At 34.6% G+C, this 24,875-nt stretch overlaps 1 protein-coding gene across 1 annotated transcript; it reads right to left on the bottom strand.

Moving 5' to 3' along the window:
• Nucleotides 1–2,069: 2,069 nt before the first annotated feature.
• LOC114283477 (DEA(D/H)-box RNA helicase family protein) lies at nt 2,070–7,311 on the bottom strand. Its single transcript, XM_028226295.2, has 10 exons — nt 6,307–7,311; nt 5,784–5,890; nt 4,937–4,992; nt 4,635–4,859; nt 4,317–4,523; nt 4,112–4,198; nt 3,772–3,867; nt 3,470–3,685; nt 2,803–2,985; nt 2,070–2,654 (listed from the first exon to the last, which is right to left on the bottom strand). The coding sequence occupies exons 1-10, from the start codon at nt 7,179–7,181 to the stop codon at nt 2,424–2,426; spliced, it is 2,283 nt and encodes a 760-aa protein (XP_028082096.2). The 5' UTR covers nt 7,182–7,311; the 3' UTR covers nt 2,070–2,423.
• Nucleotides 7,312–24,875: the final 17,564 nt, after the last annotated feature.

Here is a 24,875-nt window from a genome sequence, read left to right on the forward strand (position 1 = left end):
ATTTCTTTATAAATAATCATAAATGATGAACAATTATTATTTGAAGAACAATTTTGACTATTAAAAATTTTATAAGACTTTAAGGTCCAACAATTTTTAATTAGGAATTAATAGAGTATAAATTCATAACTTAGGAGGCATGTAAATGCCCCAAATAAAATTTTCCCCTTTTTTGTTAACTAAATTAACTATTGCAAATGAAAAAAAAGAAAAGAAAAAGAAAGTCACTAAAATAATAAAAAAATTACCTATTTAAGTCCATACCGAAATTTATGTATGAAACCAATAAATTGTGGCATTACCATCTCCATATTAGGTAATGTCAAATCATTCAACATTAACTACTTAGGTAATTTCAAAGCATGATTAAGGTATTGTTTGTCATAACTTAAAAAGGTTAAAAAGTTAAAAAGTTACTATTCTATTTAAGTCACATCACCTCTCTATCACATCATTTCAAATTCAATCCATGCCCAATCCATATTTCATAAAAAGTCAAAAAGTGTACTTATTTAAATAATTCCAAACCACCTTTAAGTTCACATAAATTCATATTATGTGAATAAATTTATTTATTTTTAATTAGTAATAAGTTAATATTAAAATATATTTTGTTAACGTGTGACTATAAAATATATATTAAAAATTTTAAAAAATCAAAAAGTCAGCGTAAAAGTGGATATAAAAAACAAATTGTACAATCTTGTAAAAGCAATACAACCAGATAGAAAATTTAGATTAATGTTTGGTAGCCCGAAAATATGAGACTCGAATGATTCAAAAATGACAAAATGATGTTATTTTACACCTAAAATGACTTTACTTTAAATATTTCGAGTCATTCGAGTTATATATTTTCGAGCCACCAACCATGGCCGGAAAATCTAATGCCCAAAAATGTGAAATGGTTTTTTTGAGTATTAACTCCACATATTGACGTCTGTAAAGGGGCTGTTTTTCTCATTTATTGTAAAAAATGGGGCCCACACAGCCCATTCAAGTTTTCTCATAAGATTTTATATGCATCCACAAATTTATATCACTTGTTACCATAATTTTATTTTTTATTTTTTATTTTTTATTTCTATCACATAACATAATGAGGAGTTAACAATATACGTTACCATATTGACAAATTTTATTTTTAAATTTTCAATAACAAGTTATATATCTAATTTACTTTTAAGAATGGAAAAAGAGAATCGATTAATTGTGACTATCGTTATTAATGCCATCTAACCTTAATTTAATGATAAGTTGAACCCCAATATGTAAAAAAAAAAAATAGTGAAATGCGGTTGGAATAGAAACTCGTTGGCAAGTTTTGTTTTTTTATTTTTTTATAACTCAATATTTGGTCCGAAGGACCAACTAATCCAGAGAAGCAATCCTACCATCCACTACTAATAAGATCATCTCTAACCCTTATTCAAATATTTCATTAAATTTGAATTTGATAAAAAACACTTACTTTTTGGGCTCCACCGTTATCATCAAACTCATATTAAATTAAGACAAAATCAAAACTTTCATCAAATCAAGGAATGGCTTAATCTTTCATCAAATTTCAAATGTAACCGTTGGTGTATGACTAGATTTGGAAAGATTTGGTGAAAATTTACTCTAAACCGAACAACCGGCCAAATTTGATGAAACGATTATAACTCATCATATCAAATCAAGCTTTTATTCAAATTTAATAAAATAACTGAGCAAGCATTAGAGATACTCTAAGTAGACTAATTAAAACCAGAATAAAACTTCATATTGAACCAATTCCAAAAAATTAATTATATTTTGAAAGTTCCGAGACAAGTTGGGTATGATCAATAATCAATTTTTTGGAGCTTCATATCACTTGCACCTTCCCCTGCGTACTCGTTCCTCTGTATTTTAAGTTTTAATTAACCCATGAGATTAATTTTTGATATGAATAACTTTAAAAACAAAAAACAAAAAGTTCAAAAGAAGGAAGGACAAAAAAAAATTATAAAATATTTGACTAGTATACCCTACCAAACTGGCATTAGTTCACAAAATGAAAATTTTAAGATTTAAAGGACCAGATATAAATCAACGGTTCATATTAGAAAATCAATTTTTGACCTGCAAGCATGTTACAGATAAATTCATTATAAAAAAAAAAAATCCATCCTGCATACAATAATCCTCTATCCCTGCCTCTACAAGTCGAAAAATAATACAGTTCAAGCTAAAAGCCCCTTCAAAAAATGTTGCAACTCAATGGGATCAGCCAGTCACCGTATCTACTTTAACTTGATATACTGTACTTACTGGAGAGGATCGAACTGTTCCATGCACGAGCAGCTGCTCTTTTGATTCGAGGTGCCAGCCCGTTATATCATGTATACAGTACCATTTTAATAAATAGATGAATCCAGTTGATAGATTCATCATCAATGCTATTTTCGAATCCGAATTCCAGGGATGTCTTTCAAGCCCATTTTCAGAGCTGTCTTCCTGAACAGCGCTGGAGTTTTCTCCAAGCCAATTGACTGACAAAATTGGTTGGCTAGATCCACAAGTGTAGTTTTATCTCTGCCAATTTCCCTGACTGAGTTGTAGTAGCCAAGCCAAGCATGATACGCTGCTTCTTTGATGTTAGCATCAATCTTCGACAATGAATTCTTCATCTGCAAGTCAACAAATTTAAGTAGTACTTGAGCATGAATGAGGAATGAGTTTTTAGACATCTCAAAAACCACAAGTGTACAAATGGAAGGTGACGCTGGTGGAATAAGTAAATAGGAACATGTTCTAATCACTGAGTTTGATTCAAACCTTCGTTTTCACATCTGGATCTATATGTGGTAAAGGAAATTTTTCAATAGGCAGGTCATTTATGTCGTACAGGAAATATTCTTCCCATGGTGCAAGCAACAAAATTCCTTCTCCTGCTTTGCCTTCCCGTCCTGTTCTTCCAAGACGATGAATATATTGTTCACGATCAGAAGGAATACCCACCTGGGAATCGAAAATTTTACACAATGGTAAGTAGTGACATAGAGGAATGCACATGCTAACCCTTGTGTCCATGCAGAGTATAGGAACAATGAAATTGAAAGATGCAATAGTGCTTTAACATGTGATTTTAAATGCACACTTTTTTTCTATAGCATATGAAAGTGTAATTTTCTAACTGCTTGATTTAAAAAAAAAAATCAAAAAGGTTTTTTATTTTTTATTTTTTATGTTATAGTGATAAAGAAAGTATCTCCACGTATTCTGTTTAAATATATATAAACATATGTGTACATATCGGGTATCACTGTCATAACAACCCAAATGCATAGGGACCATTATATGGCAATACCTCCATCTTACAAAACACAAGTTGACTACTATTGGTGCATTATTGCCATTTTTAAAGTGAAATACTTTGATTTAAGTAATTCACTAAGGATTCCCATAATAAACAAGAGAGTTTTGTTATTTTGTGCGTCAATACCTGAATGACCAGAGTAACATCAGGATAATTCATTCCACGAGCTGAAACATCTGACGTAATCAGAATCAATCGTTTGGAATCCCTGAATTCATCAGAGATACGGGTACGGTAGAGTTGAGGTTTTCTCGAATGTATTTCCCTGACATTCAGTCTCATCTCCCGCAAAAGGAGATACATGAGGGATGTCACCATTGCAGTTGTACAGAAAACAATAACCTAGAAAGAAATTGAGTGAGAATTTGTTAGGAAAAGTAATTTAACGAACAATTTTATAAATAAACATAGAAGCGACAATATCTTACCTTGTAATCAAGTGTTTGTGAGATATGGTCATTCAAGAGATGGTGCACTATTTGAAAATGCAGTTCATGTGGCGCAACAAGACTAAACTGCTTAACCTTCATTCAGCAAGCCAAAGGAGCATTAGAAACGTAGATGACCTTTCAGATTTATCCGAAATGGAGCATCAAACCAAAGAAACTAAAAGGGAGTGAAAACAAAGTAAAACATAATTGGAAATGTAGAGAGTGAAACTCCTGTTCAGACATATCATGAATTGTATTAAATCCTTGCATAATCAATTTGGAAATGTAGAGAGTGAAAACAAAAATTTCAGTCCTGATCAGAAGTAGAACAATATACCTTAACAGGAGTTTCCAAACAGCCCAGCCCCACTGTGTCAATATAAGCATGTTCTCTTTTCAAAACAAGTTGAGATATTCGGCGAACCTGCAAATTCATTGTAGAACCAGATTCTCAAAAATGAGTTGATGCATACAGCAAATAATAACAGCATCTCTAAAATTTCTGCTGAAGGATATTATGCATGATAAATTCAGTTTTTCACCTCCTTTGGGATCGTGGCAGAAAAAAGCAAGGACTGCCTCTGACGGGGCAAACAATCAACAATTTTCTCCATGTCCTTTCGAAATCCCAGGTCAAGTAAGTGGTCTGCTTCGTCAAGGATAAGCATTTTCAATCCCATCACACGCACGGAAAAGCCAGACTTATTCTCAATGTGATCCAACAATCTACCAGGAGTCGCAACTATTATCTGTAAAAATTATGATGTAACAAGTTGTTATGTTCCATGTGTTAATCTACAATTTCTCAGATTTCTCTTCTCGTGACAGAAGTTCGAATAAGCACAAGTATATGGGTGCACCTGGCATGGATCTGATTCTAGATTTTTCTGGTCAACTTTGAATCTTGTACCTCCGACTAATGTTTGGACCCCAATACCATCATGGTACCTAAGCATAACTTTTGCTTCTGCAGCTATCTGACTGGCAAGTTCTCTCGTGGGACAGAGAATAAGAACATATATTGCTGGCACTCGTTGAATTTTGTTACTACTTGAAGCTTTCAAAACTGTTTCAATTGCAGGAAGCTGCTTGTGTTTAGCACTAAAAGAATAATAATAAATTATCTAAAATAAATTAGCACATCAAGGGACTTGTGATATACCAAAAAGGCAGCACTTTTGCCTGTGCCAGTTTTAGCTTTGACTAAAGCATCCTTTCCTGTCACACATTGAAGATCATATTATAAATGTATGCTGATTGGAAAATGTTGAACATACAGGTGTGAAAGTAAGACAGCCATTAACCCCAACTGTTTCATGAGAATAATGCATATGACCAAAATGCTTGGTTCCCAACAATTTATCACTCACAATATGTTTTGGAATCATACATGCATCCCTCATGTTCAAATTAGCCCTAATTCTCAAACAAGCATTCTATAAATTAATGAAAAAGCGGGTTTCTTATCATTCAAATCCTTTTTTAGCTAGTTTTCACACAAGGTTGTATTATGTTTGATGGACTCAAGGTGCTTCAAGGTAAAATTTAGATTCAAGGCTCACAGTGCCTCATGCAGCAATTGGAATGCACTCCACCATTATAGAGTTGGAATTCAATCCAATTAACAAGTTCAATTTTGGTTTAACTACAAGATTCTCATTTCTCAATCTTAAGGGGGAGATGATCATAGAAAATACAAAGTTCGAGCAAGATTTTGATTAAGAAAGCCCCAAATCAAAATCTTACCATAGCACAACCACCACACCTTCGTAAAAAAATTATGCTAACGGCAGTTTTAGATGTTGATTAGAAATTTTTGCATTGGAAGTACTAATAAAAAAAAATCACCCGAAAACATGTAAAATGACTCTACAACATGCAGATGCTATTGAAAAGCTTCATGCATAGCTTGTTCTAACAGTCTATCCTACCAAATACAACGTTGACAGCAGAAGTGTAATACCCTTCTGAAAGTATGTCATATAATAAATAACTAGTGTTAAACATACCCTCCAGGCAAACAGAAAGTGTAGCCTCTTGTACCCTTGTCATTTGCACATATCCTGCCTCAGTAAGCGCCTTGACAGTCAACGGAGATACATTACACTCATCAAACCTGGAAAACATACACATCATAGTGTCACCAAATGCCATATAAATATTTTTAAGGCACCAACTAAAACTTAAAACTCATAAATTTAACACCAAACTAAATTTACAACAATTGGAACAATCAATCAACATCTTAATGAACTGAGACTCCATACAGAAGTCCTATAAAATCTATAGTTTGACATATGTTGCAACAACTGAAATGCCATGGAAATGTTCAAAACACAAGCACAGCTGGCAAAGAGTGCAAAATCAAGAATATTTTATGTTTCAACACCAACTTCATTGGATTTACAATTGCAATATTGAAAATGGAACATTTTATTAGTTTACACTTCATTCAAAAGATTGCTCATTTCCAATTCCTTCCCCATATGCCCAAGAAAACTCATAAGCTACTATGTGAAACAATTCGGATACCTCTTTTGACTAAGAATTGAGTTCTCATCGCTTTTATCCGTAGCATTCTCAATCGAATTCCTATTATTAAACTCATTTCTAATCGCCTCAATGTGGTCCGATAAATTCTCCTCATCTTCCAAAAACTTCAACGGCACTCGCCTCGTTTTCTTCACATCATACTTCCCCAAAGCAGCACTACTACTCATCAACTTCTTCACATTACCCCCACCCTTAATTTCCTCATCTTCCTCGTCTCCTCCTGACCCAAACCTCCTCACCAAACCCTCTTCCGAATCCAAATCCAAATCCGAATCGTCCTCACTCGAAGAACTCTCATTTCTCCGAAAATTAAACCTCGACCCTCTTCGAGTTTGAACCGAATAGTGACGATTCTTCATTGAATCATTGAGATTGATCGAATTCGGAGCTCGATCACTCTCCGAAACCAACTTTCTCAAATCAATCGGCCTTCGAATTGATCGATTATTCGGTGTCGGCGGCAATTGAGTCGACCGAGACTTGATCGGACCGTCGGCTTCGTTCCACAAATCTTCAGCTCCGGCCTTCATGAACCGGTCGGCGAGGGCTTTGAGGTGGTCATCGGCGGTCATGGGGCTGAAATTGGGGTCGGACTGTGAGTCATTATCGGGGTTTCCGGCAAGATTGGCTCGGATTTGGGATCGGACTCGGGCTTGGTAGAGCTGTTTCTCTTGATCGAGAAGCTTCTTCTCTTTGTCTTTGGCTTTCTTCTGGTGGAGTCGCTTCCATTGCCATTTGTTGAGGCCGCCGGGGAAGGTACGAGGACCGCCGCCCATGGAACGGAGGAAGGTGAGGGATGAGAGAAGGTGAGGGGAGGTTCTGGAATGTTCTCGAAGGAGGATGGTGGAGAGCATTGAGGTTTTTGGATTGGGAAAGATTGAGAAAGCTAGTGGTTTTGGAGGAGAAGAATTAGGGTTTAGGGGGGAAGAAAGAGGATTGACGGTTTAGGCAAAAAATTTTAAAAAAATTATAATTTATTTTTATTAATAATAAATTTTTGAAATTTGAAATAAAATTTATTTTTATAAGAAACTGTTAAGATGTGCACCTCAGGAAGACTTGCACATTATGTACACATTTATTTTAAATTATTAGATATTTACAAATTAATCTCAACCATTAAATAATTTGATTAGAAATCTGGAGCATCTCTTCAACCGATTACGATTTTGACAAATTTATGTACCGATTATTCTCTTTCCACAAACCCTCTTCATTTTTCCAAAACCCTTATGTTTTTCAGACACGACTCGGACTCTCATTTTCGCCCTTGAAGACCAACCCTCAAAGACTATCCCGCAAACACGACCTGCCCTTAACTTCCCCTCAAAGTATGTCTCTCTCTCTGTGCAACTTTTTTCTCTCCCTTTTTCCATCTCTATTCTATGAAATCGTAGTTCGAAAGCCCCTTCTTTGAAACTACCCCTTTCACCTTTGTGAACTCACTGTGTTGGTTTATAAAATTAGGTTATGTTTGTTTGCTTTGATAGTTGTTTTGATTCCTTTCTTTGAAATCCTTTTTTGTTAACCCCTATTTCGTTTATCGATTCTTGTTTCTCATTCTTCAAAACTACCCCTTTCATGTTTGTGAACTCACTTGGAGTGGTTCTATTCTAAATTTAGGAAAATATGATTGTTTGATATTTGTTTGATTTGGTAGTTGTTTTGACTCCATATATATAGATATATCTTGAAATTGTGCTTGAGTTTGTGTAACCTGATGTGTGAGCTCATGTAACTAATACGAGATTTCAATTGTGTATTTATTAAAATCTGTTTATGTTTCTAATTTTTCATTTCTTCTTATGTTATACTTCTGGTAATGGTGCTTTTAGGTTATGGTTGAATGTAATATTTCCCTTTTAGATTAATAGTTGCATATTTTACCTCTACATTTGAGGATTTTTATTGATTGATGTACAATTTTTCTAATGATTGGATGTTGTTGGTGCATTATCTATGCACATATTATCTTAATATTAAATTTATATTTGTTTGGAATTCCATCAGATTGAGTAGGTTCTTATTAATATTCAACTCGATGTAATACATAATGAATGGAGAAACCAATGACTTTCTATATAAGTTTAGGGAGGGGGGAAATCATTCTTTATTATACCAATAGATGCCCAGCATAACCAATGTATAATATTAAAAAATCCAATGGCTTTATGTTGTCCAAGAGGAAGAGGAAGAGTAAGAGATAAAGGATTTATAGGACATTGATACATGTCAAATCACATTACTGGAGAAAAGAAAATTGAATAGATAACAAAAAAAAATCGAACCAATTGATGGATTTCTTTAAGTGTTCAAATTGAGAAGCTTGAGGGAAAAGAGAATTTATTGAGGGCTTGAATCGCTTGATCTCAATCAAAACTCAAAATAATCTCTGAAATAAGAGCTTGAAGTTGTATCTTTGTAAGCCTTGATGCGTAGAGCGTACTTGATGTGAGAGAACGTGGACAAATCAACACGTAGTTGAAATGCTTGATGATTCTTCAAGAAAGTATTGAGAGTTTTTGGAGATAATTAAATTAGCATTTAATTAATTTAAATATCTAGAAAAAATCATTGTCAAATTCTGAACTACACTAATTCTAAATATTTCCCCTAGTGATATATTTACCTGCCTATCTAGCAAACATTTTATTTTGATCGGTTGCTTATCTAGCATACACTTGAGTCATGTCTAGGATGACTCTTGTCCATTCTTCATTTACGAAAGTGTTCCCATTCTTTGTATACACTACTTTTATTAAGGGTTTCCTACATTTCTGAAATTATATTGTTTGCAGTAATCTTTTGATACTGGAATTTAAAGTAATGATGTTTGTATAACATATGCTTTTTAATAACAGATGCATAAGAAGGTAATTTAAATGTTTTACTTGGAAAATTAGTTTTCCTTACAAGCTGTTGGATCCTTGACTAGGATCTGTTTCAAAACCTATTTTGCAATATATTAGAATTTAACAATTTTATTAGTTGTCATTATTATCATCATCAATGATCTTGATAATAAAATTCTGGAATTTTATTAGAGTATGATTTTTATGATGCTCAAATGAAAACATCAGATTTTCAAAAAGGCTTTATCAAAATCAAAAAACCCAATAACAAGAATCACATAGTCGACCTAGTTAAAAGCAACTCATCTTCCTCTTTGACAGAGAAAAGTACTAGGAATTAAACCAAGTTATGATTTTTAAGTAAACAACAATTCTACATAATCAGGAAAAATACTAGGAAAAATGTGTACAATTTTAAATGGGTGGATCAAATTGATATAGGGTGTGGTCCACATCACATGAAGTTAAATTTATATCATACATTCAAATTATTGGCACTTTTCTACATACATATCATTTATGTTAAGCAAGAATTATAACCAAAGCCATAGTTGTTGCCATTTATAGTTACTTACTGTATGATGTATAACTTCATGTGAGTATGATATATGGACTGATGTTGGCTCAAATAATTTGGAAAATGCACTCCCACATTTTTATTTTATTTCAAATTTGTGTGGAAAATAATACAGTGGCATAAACTTCAAAGAAAGAAATACAAAATTTGACATAAACAACTATTAAAATACAACTTTTTCGCAGATATGCTTATACAATCTAAACTACAGCTTGTACTATTAAATAATGCAAAAAAGAAAGAAAAAGAGAAAGAAAGAAACAAATGTGCTTTGCTTTTATGATGCTGAAAACATCATATTTCCTTAATGTTATGTTTGGATCATGGATTTAGCTAAAGATTTGGAAAAGGAAAAGGAATAAGTGCGTGAAATGCAATCATATTTAATTCACATTCCACCTACATTTTCCCTTTTTCTTTCAAATCTCTACTCAAATCCATGATCCAAGCACAACATAATGGTTCTATGAAGATAAGAAAACCCAATAACAATAATCCAAATCCAATAGTCAAATAGATGAATAGGGCGAATACCGATTTATTAAAAAACTAATCCAATAGTCCATCAAATTAAAAGCTAAACTAGTACGAAATTAACCAAGTTATATCTGTCAAATAATCCAATAGTCCATCCAATCAAATAATTTTTTTTTTTTTTTTGTAGATCGTTTATAAATTATCTTTTAAGTGGTCAATCGGTTGGTGTTGGTACATTTGTTTAAGTATTTATGCAATGGTTATTGATACTTTGAACAAAGGTAGTACAGTTTCATCTCTATTATTGGTTATGCAATTTGTTAATGTGAAAAGATGTGCAAAATAATACTTTTCATACATAGATTCTATTTTTTCGCCCCATAATCATAAATCTCCTTAAGGATTGTCTTCTTTGCTAACTCTGTTTCGATGTTCTGTTGTTGTTTGTCACAGGTCCTCAATTTCTACATTTTAACGTAGAAGTAAAGCTATACCTCCCCCCTCTCTCCCTAGCAGTTGCATTGGCAGGCGTGGTTTTTAATTTATTTACATTTAATTAATAGCAGGGCACTATTGGGTGTGCTTTTTATTTATTTGTTTATTTTAATTGATAGTAGGATACTTGCGAGTGTGTTTTTTTATTTATTTTCTTTGAATTAATAGCAGGGCCCTAGCGGGTGTGCTTATTCACTCATTTGATTTTAATAATAATATTTGATAGCAGGGCACTAGCGGGTGTGCTTATTTATTTGTTTGATATTAATTTATAGCAGGGTACTGGCAGGTGTGCTTTTTTGTTAATTTGTTTCATTTTAATTGATAGTAGAGTACTTATAGGTGTGTGTGTGTGTGTGTGTGTGTGTGTGTGTGTGTGTGTGTGTGTGTTTTTATTTATTTATTATTATTTGCGTTCAATTGATAGCAAAGCACCGGTGGGTGTGCTTATTTGTTTTTTTTCTTTTAAGAATTGATAATTGAAAGTAGAGCACTAGCAGGTGTGCTTCTTTGTTTATTTTCTTTTAACAATTAATCATTAAAAGCAGAGCACTGACGGGTGTGCTTTTTTATATTTTAATTGATAGTAGGGTTCTTGCAGGTGTGTTTTTTAATTTATTTGCTTTGAATTGATAGTAGAGCACCGGCGGGTGTGCTTATTTGTTCATTTTCTTTCAATAATTCATAGTTGAAAGCAGAGCACTGACTGGTGTGCTTTTTTATATTTTAATTTATAGTAGGGTACTTGCAGGCATGTTTTTGAATTTATTTTCTTTGAATTGATAGTAGAGCACTGGCGGGGTGTGCTTATTTATTTGTTTGATTTTAATTTATAGCAGGGCACTGGCAGGTGTGCTTTTTTGTTTATTTGTTTAATTTTAATTGATAGTAGAGTACTTGCAGGTGTTTTTTTTTTTTTTGTTTAATTGACAGCAACGCACTGGTGGGTGTGCTTATTTTTTCATTTTCTTTTAAGAATTGATAATTGATAGCAGAGTACTGGCGGGTGTACTTTTTTATTTATTTTTTTGGTTTTAGTTGATAGAAGGGTACTTGCAAGTATGTTTTTGAATTTATTGGCTTTGAATTGATAACAGGGCACTGGCGGGTGTGCTTATTTATTTGTTTGATTTTTAATTTATAGCAAGGCACTGGCGGGTGTGGTTTTTTGTTGATTTGTTTGATTTTAACTGATAATAGGGTATTTACGAGTGTACTTGTGTATTATTTGCAGTTAATTGATGCCAAATCTGCACATCTGTTGTCTATGTGCACATCTGTTGTCCGTGTGATTTGTTATATAGATATGATGGATGAACCTGAAAGTAGTAGGCAAAAACAGGTCAACAGTGAAATTGACAATCAAGGTGCTCCGGATGGCAAGGATGATGTTTTCGATGGGAAAGAAAAAGGGTTAGCTTCCCAAACCTATGATAGTTTACGAATGCTTACTAAGGTTAATGTTTTGCAAATGAAATTCAATTCAAAAGAGGATGCTTATTTTTTCTACAATGCATATGCTAAGGTCATCGGTTTTAGCGTACGAAGAAGTAGGAAACAAATTTATGGAGACAACAAATTTGAAGAGAGTAGGAAATGGGTTTGTTCAAGGGAAAGTGCAAGAGAAAAGAAATACTTACAGCCTGTGGAACAGATAAGAACTCCCAGGGCAGAAACTAGACTTTTTTAGAGTGCCACATTTGGTGTGCGTTATGACAAGACAATTAGAAAATATGTTGTGACACACTTTGTAGGGAAACACAACCATCCCTTGGCAGCACCACACTGCGTCCCTTTTCTTTGGTCACATAGGTTTGTAACAAGTGTAAACCAAGCTCAAGTAAAGGCTATGCGCAATATGGGTATGAAAACGAGTCAGATCATGGATTTTATGGTCCATCAATCAGGGGGTTATGAGAAGGTGGGCTTCATTCACAGAGATTTGCATAACCAATTCCAAGCTGAATGCAAAGTACAACTCACAGAAGGGGATGCAGAGGGTGCTTTAGGATACTTATCAGCTAAACTAGATGCAGATCCATTATTTTTTTTCAAGTACAACGTCGATAAGGATAACCGATTGGACAAGATTTTATGAGCAGATGGTAGGTCTCAGATGGACTATGCTGCATTTGGTGATGTATTGGTATTTGATACAACTTATCGTACAAATCAGTATAAAAAGCCATTTGTGATTTTAGCTAGAGTGAGTAACCATTTTATGACAATCATATTTGGATGTGCTTTGTTGCTTGATGAGACAATGGAGACATACACGTGGGTGTTGGGAACGTTAATGGAGACATACCCATCTCTGTTGTAACAGATGGTGATAGGGCAATGTGTCAGGCAATCAAAAGAGTTATTCCAAATTGCAGACATCGTTTATGTTCTTGTCATTTGGAGAAAAATGCCTCAACCAATGTCCACATACCAGAATTTACTAATGATTTCGCACAGTTGATGTTAAAGAAATGTAAAATTGATGAGTTTGACAATGCCTGGTCATGTGGTGAAACAATACAAGTTGGAGAAAAATAACTAGGTGTTGGAGATTCATCGCAGGCGTGATAAATGGGTTGAGGCGTATCTTCGTGGTCACATGTTTGCTGGGATGAGGAGCACTCAACGTGTGGAGGGTATGAATGCATATTTCAATATGTTCCTAGAACAAAAGGTAAGGTTGTACAAATTGTAGCACAATATGATAGGGCTCTTGCTAGGATGCGTGTTAATGAGGTAGAAATAGAATCTAAAAACAGAGAATAGTTTCCCAGTTTTAACTACGCCATTGAGAAGTTTGGAGAAACATGTAGCTGAGCTCTTTAGTCGGAATATTTTTTCATTATTTCGATGTGAAATCAGCAAAGAATGTAAATTGTTTGTGATGGAAAAAGTTGAGTTGGAGGATCGTTGCACCTATCGTTTTGGTGAGTACAAGGCATCAACATGCACATGGACGGTTGAGTATTTTCCAACAGATATCACAATAAAATGTTGTTGCTTGAAGTTTGAATCGTTTGGCATCCCTTGCTGCCATATCGTTGCCGTCATGAAATCTGAACAATTAATGTGTGTTCCATTGAGTTGTGTCTTGAAGAGATGGACAAGACATGGTAGGTCAGGATATCAACAACCAAGTCTTACCCAAATTTCTAGCACCCAAACACAGACAGCCCGGTTCGGTATACTAAGCTCATGTTTATTGAAATGTCATATTATGCCTCACACGTAGACAAAGATTTTGAAGAGGCAAGGGAAATAGCTTTCCAGATGACATCAAAGATGAAAAAGCGTTGGGCAATGCAAACAGAATATAATACCGAGGCTGGGGACAAAAATATTGCATCCAAACTATGTGGTGTTGATGATCCTAATGTAGTCAAGACCAAAGGGAACCTCGAAGGGACATCTTCTATGGGTAAACCTCCAAAACCAAGGCGGTGTGGGTATTGTAGGTATGGTACTTTAATTGCATGCCCTTTTTCCATCCTGTTGTATGTACATGATTATTAAAATTGTTTATCCATTATTTGCTATTGTAGAAGCATCGGACACACGAAGTGGAGGTGTAAAAAATTGGCTTCAAGTAGCTAGAGAGAAGGAAGTGACTCAGGCATTGAAACATTCATGAACACATAGTAGGAGCCCTACATGGAAGATATCGATGAACCGACAGATTCTCAAGTGTAGTTTAGTTTTATAATGAGCCTTATAGTGATCGATACGTTGTTTTTGCAAGGAGACATTAGTGCTTATTAGTTACATTTTGCTAATGTCTTAGGTGTTTTAATCTTTCACAATATCCATAAATTTCTTAGTTTGGAGAATCATTTAAAAAATAAAGGTGAATAAATCCCAAATCTGTTTGTTCGACTGTTGTCCTTAAGTTGGATGAGTTTACAATCACTACTAATATTGCAATGTGTCTCCTTTTCTTTTTCAGCCTTACTATTTATTTTAATTTTTAATGAATAACAAAGAATGCATAAATATGGTTATGCCATCCCAAACGTGTGGGGCTCCCTTCATATTTCAGTTTTGATTTTTTGAATTGTCTCATTTTCTTATCAAAATTTACATCAGTCCACATTGTTTTAGATGTTAACATATGTTTGAATCTTACGTAGGTAACTGAACTTGGTGCAGATAAAAAACAACAATATCGGGTAAATGAAAAACAATAGCTCCTCCCAATGACCTTGGTGTTTTTTTTTCTAAACGGGCTGTTATTGTAGAGCAACACTAAAGGAGTTAATTCATTCTGAAATTTCGGCAATTGTGGGCCATCTGCATATCCAAAACCTAATCGAACGAGTAGGAAGGCTAATGTCAACTTGGTACGAGAATTCTTTGGTAGCATACCAAATAATCCACATGCAGCATAGTTCGTGGAACGTATGGCAAAACGGAAGAGCAAAGTCAAAACATCATGAAAGACAATATCCAACTTTGTTGGAGCACCTATCAACTTATTTGTATGAGGTTATTTCCGTATTGATCCGGATAGACTTGCAACACAAGAATGACATGAGGAAGGTCAAGTCAGAATTAAAACAAATGCGGAAATTGTTTTGTGGTGAAGCTTCATAAAATTCGACTAGTTATAATGATAGTGAAGAGGAATCTGATGGGCCCAACCATGATAAAAGCCAACAAATGGACACAACCATGGATGGATGACCAAACTTCTTGTGAAACCTGTTATTTTATGAACAGTGTTATTTTTTTTCCCCTCTTTACTTATAAAACAAATTGTAAACAATGTCAGCCTTCTTGTGAAATTTTTGAGTGATTGTAATTGTAACAACTAAGAGTACTGCTTCATAATTACATATCAGATGTAGTTTCATCACAACAATCTTTACCACTACTAGATATTCCATATAAATTGGTAACAAAAATCCAAAACTAATATACTTATTCAAGCATCCACAAAAAATTTCCAAACCAGGTTAGTTTCATTCGTTCAGGCTTCTTCAACCATTTATATGCTCATAATTGTAAAAAAACTTAGTGGCAAAAACGATGTTTGTTATTAATCTTTCTTTTTCCTTTTGGCCTTCCGGAACCTAAAATAACTGTTCCAAAGGAAATTACATTTAATAAGTAATTAGCTAAGCTTATAAAGGGCATAAGTTGTTCATGGTTTAGAGACGCACCTCTCTTTGTATTCGTCGAACCGATCCATGACATCAATATACTTACTGTTCGACAAATCTTTCACTAGGTCAACTAGCAACCTAAACCTTTCCACTTTATCAAACTAATTAAATAGAACAAACAACATACCATCAACAATACCATCATATGATAATATAATTGCAATAGTGTAATTATGTGGTTAAACATGAAATAGTCACCTTGTGTATGCCGGTCGGCATGACAACACCTTGCATATACTTTATGATGATCATACCACAGTCATAACTTCATGAAAAGATGCATGTGAAGGTCAAACTTGTGTGTAATGTTAATAGGAGAGCCAAAATTGAATAGTGAAGGAATAATTTTTATAGTATACCTATCGGTCTTATGCTGGAGACAAGGCTTTTTTAATCTCTCTAATTCAAACTCCTTGACATTTGCAACATATAGGTCTCCAAAATAGTGTTGCAGTAACAAATGCAGTGTTTGAACCTATGCATGAGTATAGTAAGATAGATTATGATGATTATTTTAACCAAAAAAATAAATAAATTAAATGGCCTACCAATTTTCTTGCCATTAATTCTCAACTTTTGTCATTTGTACGACTAGGATGCGAGTCAAATATATAGGCCATGCGATGTGCCATATCTATGTTGACACAAAACCAATGTTCTCCATTGTCATTCACCGGAATATATATCTAAGCAACAATAATAACAAAAATTATTGCAATGTTGCCCAACCAATTTAGAAAATTAAAATTCAATAAATAATAATAATAATAGCATAAGAAACATATTACAAAATTAATAATTGTAGCACAATGGAGATAATATTTAGAATAGTTATGCAAAATGTAAGAGTGCTTGACCCATTACTTCTTGACAGACATGTAGTTTCCCAGTGTATCGAGACTCCCCAAAATATTCGTCGCATAGCTTTGCATGGTCCGTCACATTCAGAATATGTTACTACATTCAATAATATACAAGTATGTATCAAAAAGTATACATTTCCACCCAAACATAAACATGACACACTAGACTACTCACTGATACATATGTGGGAAAGTACCATGTACTATGACACTTATCCTGAAAAACCCTTATTTGTGCATTTGTCAATATCGTTACAACTAAATTGATATTTTACAATACATGTAAGAAATAATAATTTCATACCTATATCATTGAAAATGACATCACATAGCAATATTGACGTATGAAATGAACACTTACGAAACCACGAATCCAGGTCTTTGGTTGTAATAAGCACAAATCTAAGCGAGTGGCAAGTTTAATCGGCGTGTAAAACAGCTCCATCACCACAATATCCTCACTGAATCATGTAAAAATTGAAGAGTTAAACTTACTGTTAATTGACAGAGGAACATACAAACTCAATAGAATTTCCTGTTATCCAAATTCTTATCGAAACAATATTCCTTCAGAATTTTTTCCTTAGCAGATAAAGGACATTGCCTCACGATTCGTGTAGTGGATGGCTTGTGAATATAACCCAATACATAAATAACAAATTGTCAAACTTTGTACAGTGCACTAAAATAAGGGGATTGGAGATCAAGAACAATAACAGAATGAATAATAACCTCAATAGCATCAAAATTGGCGCCAAGTAGTTTTCCAAGAAAATTCAAACTCTAAAACAAATTACAACCAACAATAAAAAACCAAAAATCGTGAAATAGAGTATCACAAATGAATAACATTGTATAACACATATATAATATACATGACTTACTTGATCAAACTTATCCTCCTTTGTATTGAGAGACGAATCTGTTACATTTAAGTCCAGCATTGTCTGGGTTGGACCTTTCTGAATGGTTTTTCTCTTGTTACTAGTGATGGCTGTATAAGGTGACCGTACATACTGACTTTCCACTGCCTCATCTGAACGTCGAGTGCAACGACCGCCATATGGACCAGTTGACGAACTAGATTCATCAACAAGTGGGAGTTTTGAGATTTTTTTTTCTTCACTTCTTGTTCAATCCCACTTTCATTTTGTTTTGCTTATTGTTCCTCCCTTGTAGCTGATGTGTAATGGGAGCAACATTTGTATCAAAAGAAACATCAATGGAATAAAAAAAATGGTGAATTTGTTACTCGTTGTCAAACCTGAGTGGTTTGATCATCAAGATGGGAATCCAATTTGAAGATTGATAGTGCGAGCAAAACTCTATTTTCGTCCGTGTTTTTCAATGCTACCACAACATCAGGTTGTGGCAGTAGCACAGGGGAGATATGTTCAACTATAGGTACAATCGTAGATTTTACCACAACATCAGATTTTGGCGGGAGCACATGGGTGACATGTTCAACTATAGGTACAACCGTAGATTCTACCACAACTCCAAGTGTAACTATGTCAACTAATTTATTATATTGGTCGTGCTCCACTTCTGGTCACTTTGACATTTGTGGTGGCTCCCATTTTTCCATGACCTTGGAAATGGAAGAATTAGCTATTCCATTTTTAAGAATGACAACTAGTTCTTCCAAAATACTTTTCATGTCACAAACAATCATCTCAATTTTTGAAATCTGACTATCATCAATATTTTTATTCCCTCACTTTGTACTGATGGTTGCATTTGCTCTTCAACAACAAAATTAACTTCAACCTATTTACAGACATGTTATAGAGAATTTAGTTTTCTATTTCAATATGAATAAGAACAAACAAAACCAAACCTAAAAGAATGGAAACAAATGATGACCTCCTCATTCTAGTAACCTCCTAAATTTTGGAATCGTTTCAATGTCTCTTTTATTTCTACATCGCCCCAATGAGCCAAGCAAAGGACCGAGCGAGCACAAGCAACATGACAACCACTTGGAGAAACATGATCAAAGTAAAACAACTTCATCACAAAAATGTATGAATATAACCAGGTTACTATGTAATGAAATAAACATTAAAACCAAGTGTTTCTAACAAAAGAATTATTAATTCGTTACAAGTATACCATTATAAGAAATAAGCATCCATTTGGTTGCGATTAACCTTTTGAATTGTACTTGCACAAACCACGAACAAGGAATTGAAGAGTGAACTTTGCCCAATTATAATCCTTCATGCCATCCACATTCTGAACGAGGTGAATGAAGGATTGTTTAACAACATCCTTTGTGGTTGGGCATAAGAATGCACCTAATATGTATAGGGCAAATATCCTCTTAAATTCCTCTCCAGCGCCGTCGGCTTTGGTTAAATACTCTTTCAAAGAATTCAATTTGATAGCACCTTGGACAACGCCAAGTTCTTCAAATAGCTTGGGAAATTCTTATGAAGAATTTTTCAATTCTATGGTTTTTCCTTTGGCAAGAATGCCCAATAACTTGTGAACATCTAGTTCTGTAATGAGGAGTTGTCGTCCATGAACAATAAAGGAACAAGTTTTGGGTTCAAATTTCTGAACTAACCATTCGCATAGGTCATGATCAAGCTTTGTACATCTTAGATTCAAGAGGCCCCCTAACCCACTATTAGTAATTGCATCATGTTGTTCCAAGCTCAATCTTTTTATTATTTTAACAATTGATCTCAAGGAAATTCGTGTTTGGAAATGCCACTGAAAAATAATATTGTCACGACCCGCTCCCCGTACCCTAGGGTTAAACATCGTGATGGCCAGTAACTGAAGTTACCTCTGGCCAATTCTTAAACAAATTAATAAACACGAGCGGAAATAATATTTAAGTGAGGGTACCAAAATAATCATCGAAACTTCTATTTTTATTACAAAATTTATTGACCAAAAAGGCCGATATTTACATAGAAAAATATCATAAAAGTGCTGTGTGTGTCATTCCGTAGACCCGCGTCTAAGATTTTCCAAAAGCTATTTTTGAATTGTATTATTTTCTGAAAATTGGTAAACAGCTATAAGCACATGATAGAGTGAGAAATATTATACTAAGAGCATAAGGGCCTAAAATTCACCATGGATAATTATTGGCTAAACAGAGTTTGATATTAAAATACAAAATATATAATACAGAAATCATTTAACATATAATACAAAAGAATCATAACCATGGTACAGAACAGAACAGAACAGATGTATGGACTCAAGAAGTGGCTCGTACGAATTCTAGAGGTAGCTCCCACAATAGTGTAGCACTTAGCTCCGTACAACAATTTGCTCCACACCAGAAATCATAGCCACGATACAGAACAAAACAGATGTATGGACTCAAGAGGTGGCTCGTACGAATTTTAGAGGTGGCTTCCATAATAGTGTAGCATTTAGTTCCGTACAGCACTTTGCTCCATACCAGAAATTAGAGTGTCAGTGGATCCATGACAGACAGAAGGTCACAAAGTGACTAATCAGAGGGCCAATGGTTATTTAAATCCACCAAGGTATGGGACCTCTGTGGTGATACTTACAAAATAATTACTCAAAATACATTTTAATAAACAGTTATATCCATGGGTTTTTCTTATTACATAAAATAAGGTTCATAAAATAAATAACATAACTAAAACACAATTTATGTAAAATAAATTATGGTAACTCAAAACATACGTAAAATATATTATGGTGACTCAAGGTATAATATAACTCACCTTAAAATTAACACCTCATTCTTTCTTTCCACTACCAAAGACCCTTTCGTCTTCCTGTATTTTCTTCCCCTTTTCTTAATTTCTTTTTTTTCCTTAACTTGAACATCTCCTCCTTATTTATAGGGAGATAGTTTGTAAGCCTCAAGCCACCACTCATACACATGGTTCATCCATATGCTTCTCCATCAATTCATGCTTATCCAACATATGTGACTCACCACACCTATGCTGCCTAATTATCATCCTAAGCTACATGTTGCTTTGGTTTGTTCTTTTTTTTTTATTTATTTTTTTCTTTTTTCTTTTTTTCTTTTCTATAAAATGACCGTAATGTAAATAAATTACACTTTATTTTATTTTACTCTTACAAAATATATAATAAAACATATAAGGTTTTTCTCATGTATAATTAAATAATACTAATATAAAATTTAAGGGACAACTTAAATTTTCGGATTCTTGACCTGCTCCCCGTACCTAAGTGTTAAGCATCGTGATGGCCAGTAACTGAAGTTATCTCTGGCCAATTCTTGAACAAATTAATAAACACAAGCGGAAATAATATTTAAGTGAGGGTACCAAAATAATCATTGGAACTTCTATTTTTATTACAAAATTTATTGACCAAAAAGGCCAATATTTACATAGAAAAATATCACAAAAGTGTTGTGTGTGTCATTCCGCAGCCCCGTGTCTAAGATTTTCCAAAAGCTATTTCTGAATTGAATTATTTCCTGAAAATTGGTAAACAGTCATAAGCACATGACAGAGTGAGAAATATTATACTAAGAGCATAAAGGTCTAAAATTCACCATGAATAATTATTGGCTAAACAGAGCTTGACATTAAAATACAGAATATATAATACGGAAATTATTTAACATATAATACAAAACAATCATAACCACGGTACAGAACGGAACATAACAATGTATGGACTCAAGAAATGGCTCGTACGAACTCTAGAGGTGGCTCCCATAATGGTGTAGCACTTAGCTCCTTACAGTAATTTGCTCCACACCAGAAATCAGAGTGTCAGCGGATCCGTGGCAGACAGAGGGTCACAAAGTGACTAATCAGAGGGCCAATGGTTATTTAAGTCCCCCAAGGCATGGGACCTCCATGGTGGTACTTATAAAATAATTACTCAAAATACATTTTAATAAACAGTTATATCCATGGGTTTTCCTTATTATATAAAATAATGTTCATAAACTAGAAATGCTAATATAATTTATAAAATATAATTGCGTAAAATAAGTTATGGTAACTCAAAACATATGTAAAATATATAATGGTAACTCAAGGTATAATATAAATCACCTTAAAATTAATACCTCACTCTTTCTTTCCACTACCAAAGACCCTTTCGTCTTCCTGTATTTTCTTCCAATTTTCTTAGTTTCTTTTTTTTCCTTAACTTGAACATCTCCTTCCTATTTATAGGGAGTTAATTTGTGAGCCTCAAGCCACCATTCATACACATGGCTCATCCATATGCTTCTCCATCAATTCATGCTTATCCAACATATGTGACTCACCACACTTATGCTGCCTAATCATCATCTTAAGCTACATGTTGCTTTGGTTTGTTCTTATAGTGATCCCGGTTTTCCCTTTCTGTATCTGTTGTTTTCCGGACTTTGGTTCCGTGATGTTGGTGGTTGTATACCTTGTTGTCTTCCTTTAATTCTGTTTGATTGAGTTTTAGGATGTATTGGGCAGAGTTGTTACAGGTTGGTTAGACTTTGGTTTCAATTCCTTGTTGCCCAGTTTTTAGGAGGTCCGCTCGAGCGGGTCTTCTTGCGCTCCAGCGGAGATTGCACACTCCCAGTATTTTGGTGCTCTGCGAAACTTCTGCAAGCATGTTTTTCACGCTCGAGCGGGTTTCTTTACGTTCGAGCGGTTGCGCTCAAGCGGGTACTCTGGAGTTCGAGCGGGTAGTACATTTTTTGTGTAAGTTCTGAGAGGGGGAAATCTACGCTCGAGCGGACTGGTTTTCGCGCTCGAGCGGATGTACTTTATCCTTGTGTCTTGGCGCTCGAGCGGGCTTTCTTGCGCTCGAGCGGACCTAGTTTTTTGTTCTTGACGCTCGAGCATTGTGTTTTCCGCTCGAGCGGGAATGTCGTATAACAGAGGGCAGCTGGGCATTTTTGAATCATTTTTCTACACTCCCACTCTCTCTCTCTTACTTTTCCAAAATGCCGTTTGAGAGCCTCTCTCTCTAGAACCTTGCCTTCTCTCTAGGTATTGATCTAGTAGGAGTTGTCTCCTCACCTTTGGCCTTTACAAAAAAGTTGTTGATCGTCGAGGGCTATCTTTTGATCCAAGAATTTCGGGATTTGGAGCATTTCCGTTTTCTTCATCTTCTTCGTTGGGTGTCATCATTTGAGGTAGGGATTCCTGCTCACTCTTATGGTCTTTGACATAGATTTTTGGTTATTTTGATAAAGTGTTGAAGTTGGGTAGTTTTGGGACTTAGGGTTTCAAAATGTTAAAAGAGGGTTTTGTTATTTTGATTCTAAAATGTGTATTGTGGGTTTCAAAATAATAATGTCGTTGTTAGTTGTCTATATATAGACCATTGGGTCAATATTGGGAAATGGGGTAAAAAACCCTAATTGGTAGTATAAATCAATTGGTATTATTAATTTGGAAAAATTGTGGTTATATGGAATTGAGTTGGAAATAATGAAATTGGTTCATTATATAGTAGAATAGTGGAGTCGGATTTATTAATCGCTTACTTTTGAAAACATTGATATTTTACCTATTGGAGCTTTTATTATCTGTTTAGAAATAATTGCTTGGACTACCGGGGGAGGGTAGTTTTGATTGTCGTAGACAATGCATGTTGATTAGGCAAACTAAAACTAATCAATTGGATATGTCATAGAGTATGACGGTTGATAGAATACATTAACGTTATGTATTGATTGATTGTGTATATGACCTATGTGTATATACGTTGTGTGTGTGGGAGAAGATAGGGGATGTACTCCACGGTTTAGGGGAAGATAGGGGATGGACCTCTAAACCGGATATTGTTTGGGAGGAGATAGGGGATGGACTCCACTGATATAGCTCATATGCTTGTCAGTTAACGTGTTGATACAGCTTATATGCTTATTTATGGAAGTGTTGATACAGCTCATATGCTTATCTTTGGAAGTGTTGATATAGCTAATATGCATATCTGTTGAAATGTGGATACAGCTTGTATGCTTATCTGTTGAGATGTTGATACAACTAGTATGTTTATCTATTGTAAAATGGGAAACGTTTAATATGAGTCACTGTCTCATATAAGTGGTTGGCCAGGTTCTAAGCCGTTGATGCAAATTGTGAAATTGATAAGAAATTGAAAATGAAATGAAACATGAACACAATGGTCATGAAATGGAAATGTGTTATGAATTGGTTTATGGAAATTGAACATTTATCAATTGCTAATGTCTTAGTCACTGTTCATACTGTGTTTAGCATATTTCTACTGGACGTTGGCTCACCCTATATGGGACATTATTTTTAGGTACAGGTAGCATGCCACCTCCAAGGATATAGCTTGGATGATGATGAGAGTTGAAGACTCTTTTTGTTTATTTTGTTTGTATTACATGTATATCAAGCCAAGGGCTTATTTTGTATAGAGTTAGTACTCTTCTTTTGTGTAACCAGGCGTTGACTTGGAAAGCTGTAAGCCTATAGGGCATTTGCTTTTGTTGTTAACATGTAATACTATTGTAAGAATTACTCTGATGAATAGAAATGGTTGGTTTCTTTTATATCAATGCATGTCTATAGTGATGGGTTTTATGTATTATTTTGAGGGCATTACAACTTGGTATCAGAGCTACCGGGTTTGAATACTTTGGGTACGTAGGAAGTGATTAGGATCACAATGGGTTTGTCTCGCTTGATAGAGACTTAGATGTAGTGTTATGTGTTTAATTGATAACATGCTTATGTGACTATGTGGGTATGGAATGTAGTTTCTAGGATGTTGAGTGGATCCTTGGGTTTCTGGGAGTCTTGTTGGAAAAGCACTTGATCAATGTTGTTTCTAATCGGAACTCTAGTAACGCCTCGGAACTGTCCTTATCCGAAAATGAAATTCGTAATTGCTTATGTGATTATGTGCTTACGTGGAGTGAATTACAGTTGTCCATGCATTAGGACGTGAGTGTTATAGCTTCGGCACATTTGTAAATGTGCTAATGGTCTTGGTTACCTTTATTAGGATGTCAGGACGAGGACGTGGTAGGCGTGGCAGGCGTGGTAGGCAGGAGATGCCTTTACCGGATGATATTCCGGCATAGCAGGAGGGAGTTGGTCATGCCAATGTGGCTGAGCCAGCGGGTCAGCAGGCTATGAGTGCCTTGGCCCAAGAGATAGCA

This window comes from Camellia sinensis, chromosome 11 (assembly GCF_055761805.1).
Source record: "Camellia sinensis isolate YWXY chromosome 11, ASM5576180v1, whole genome shotgun sequence".
Lineage (NCBI taxonomy): Eukaryota > Viridiplantae > Streptophyta > Magnoliopsida > Ericales > Theaceae > Camellia > Camellia sinensis.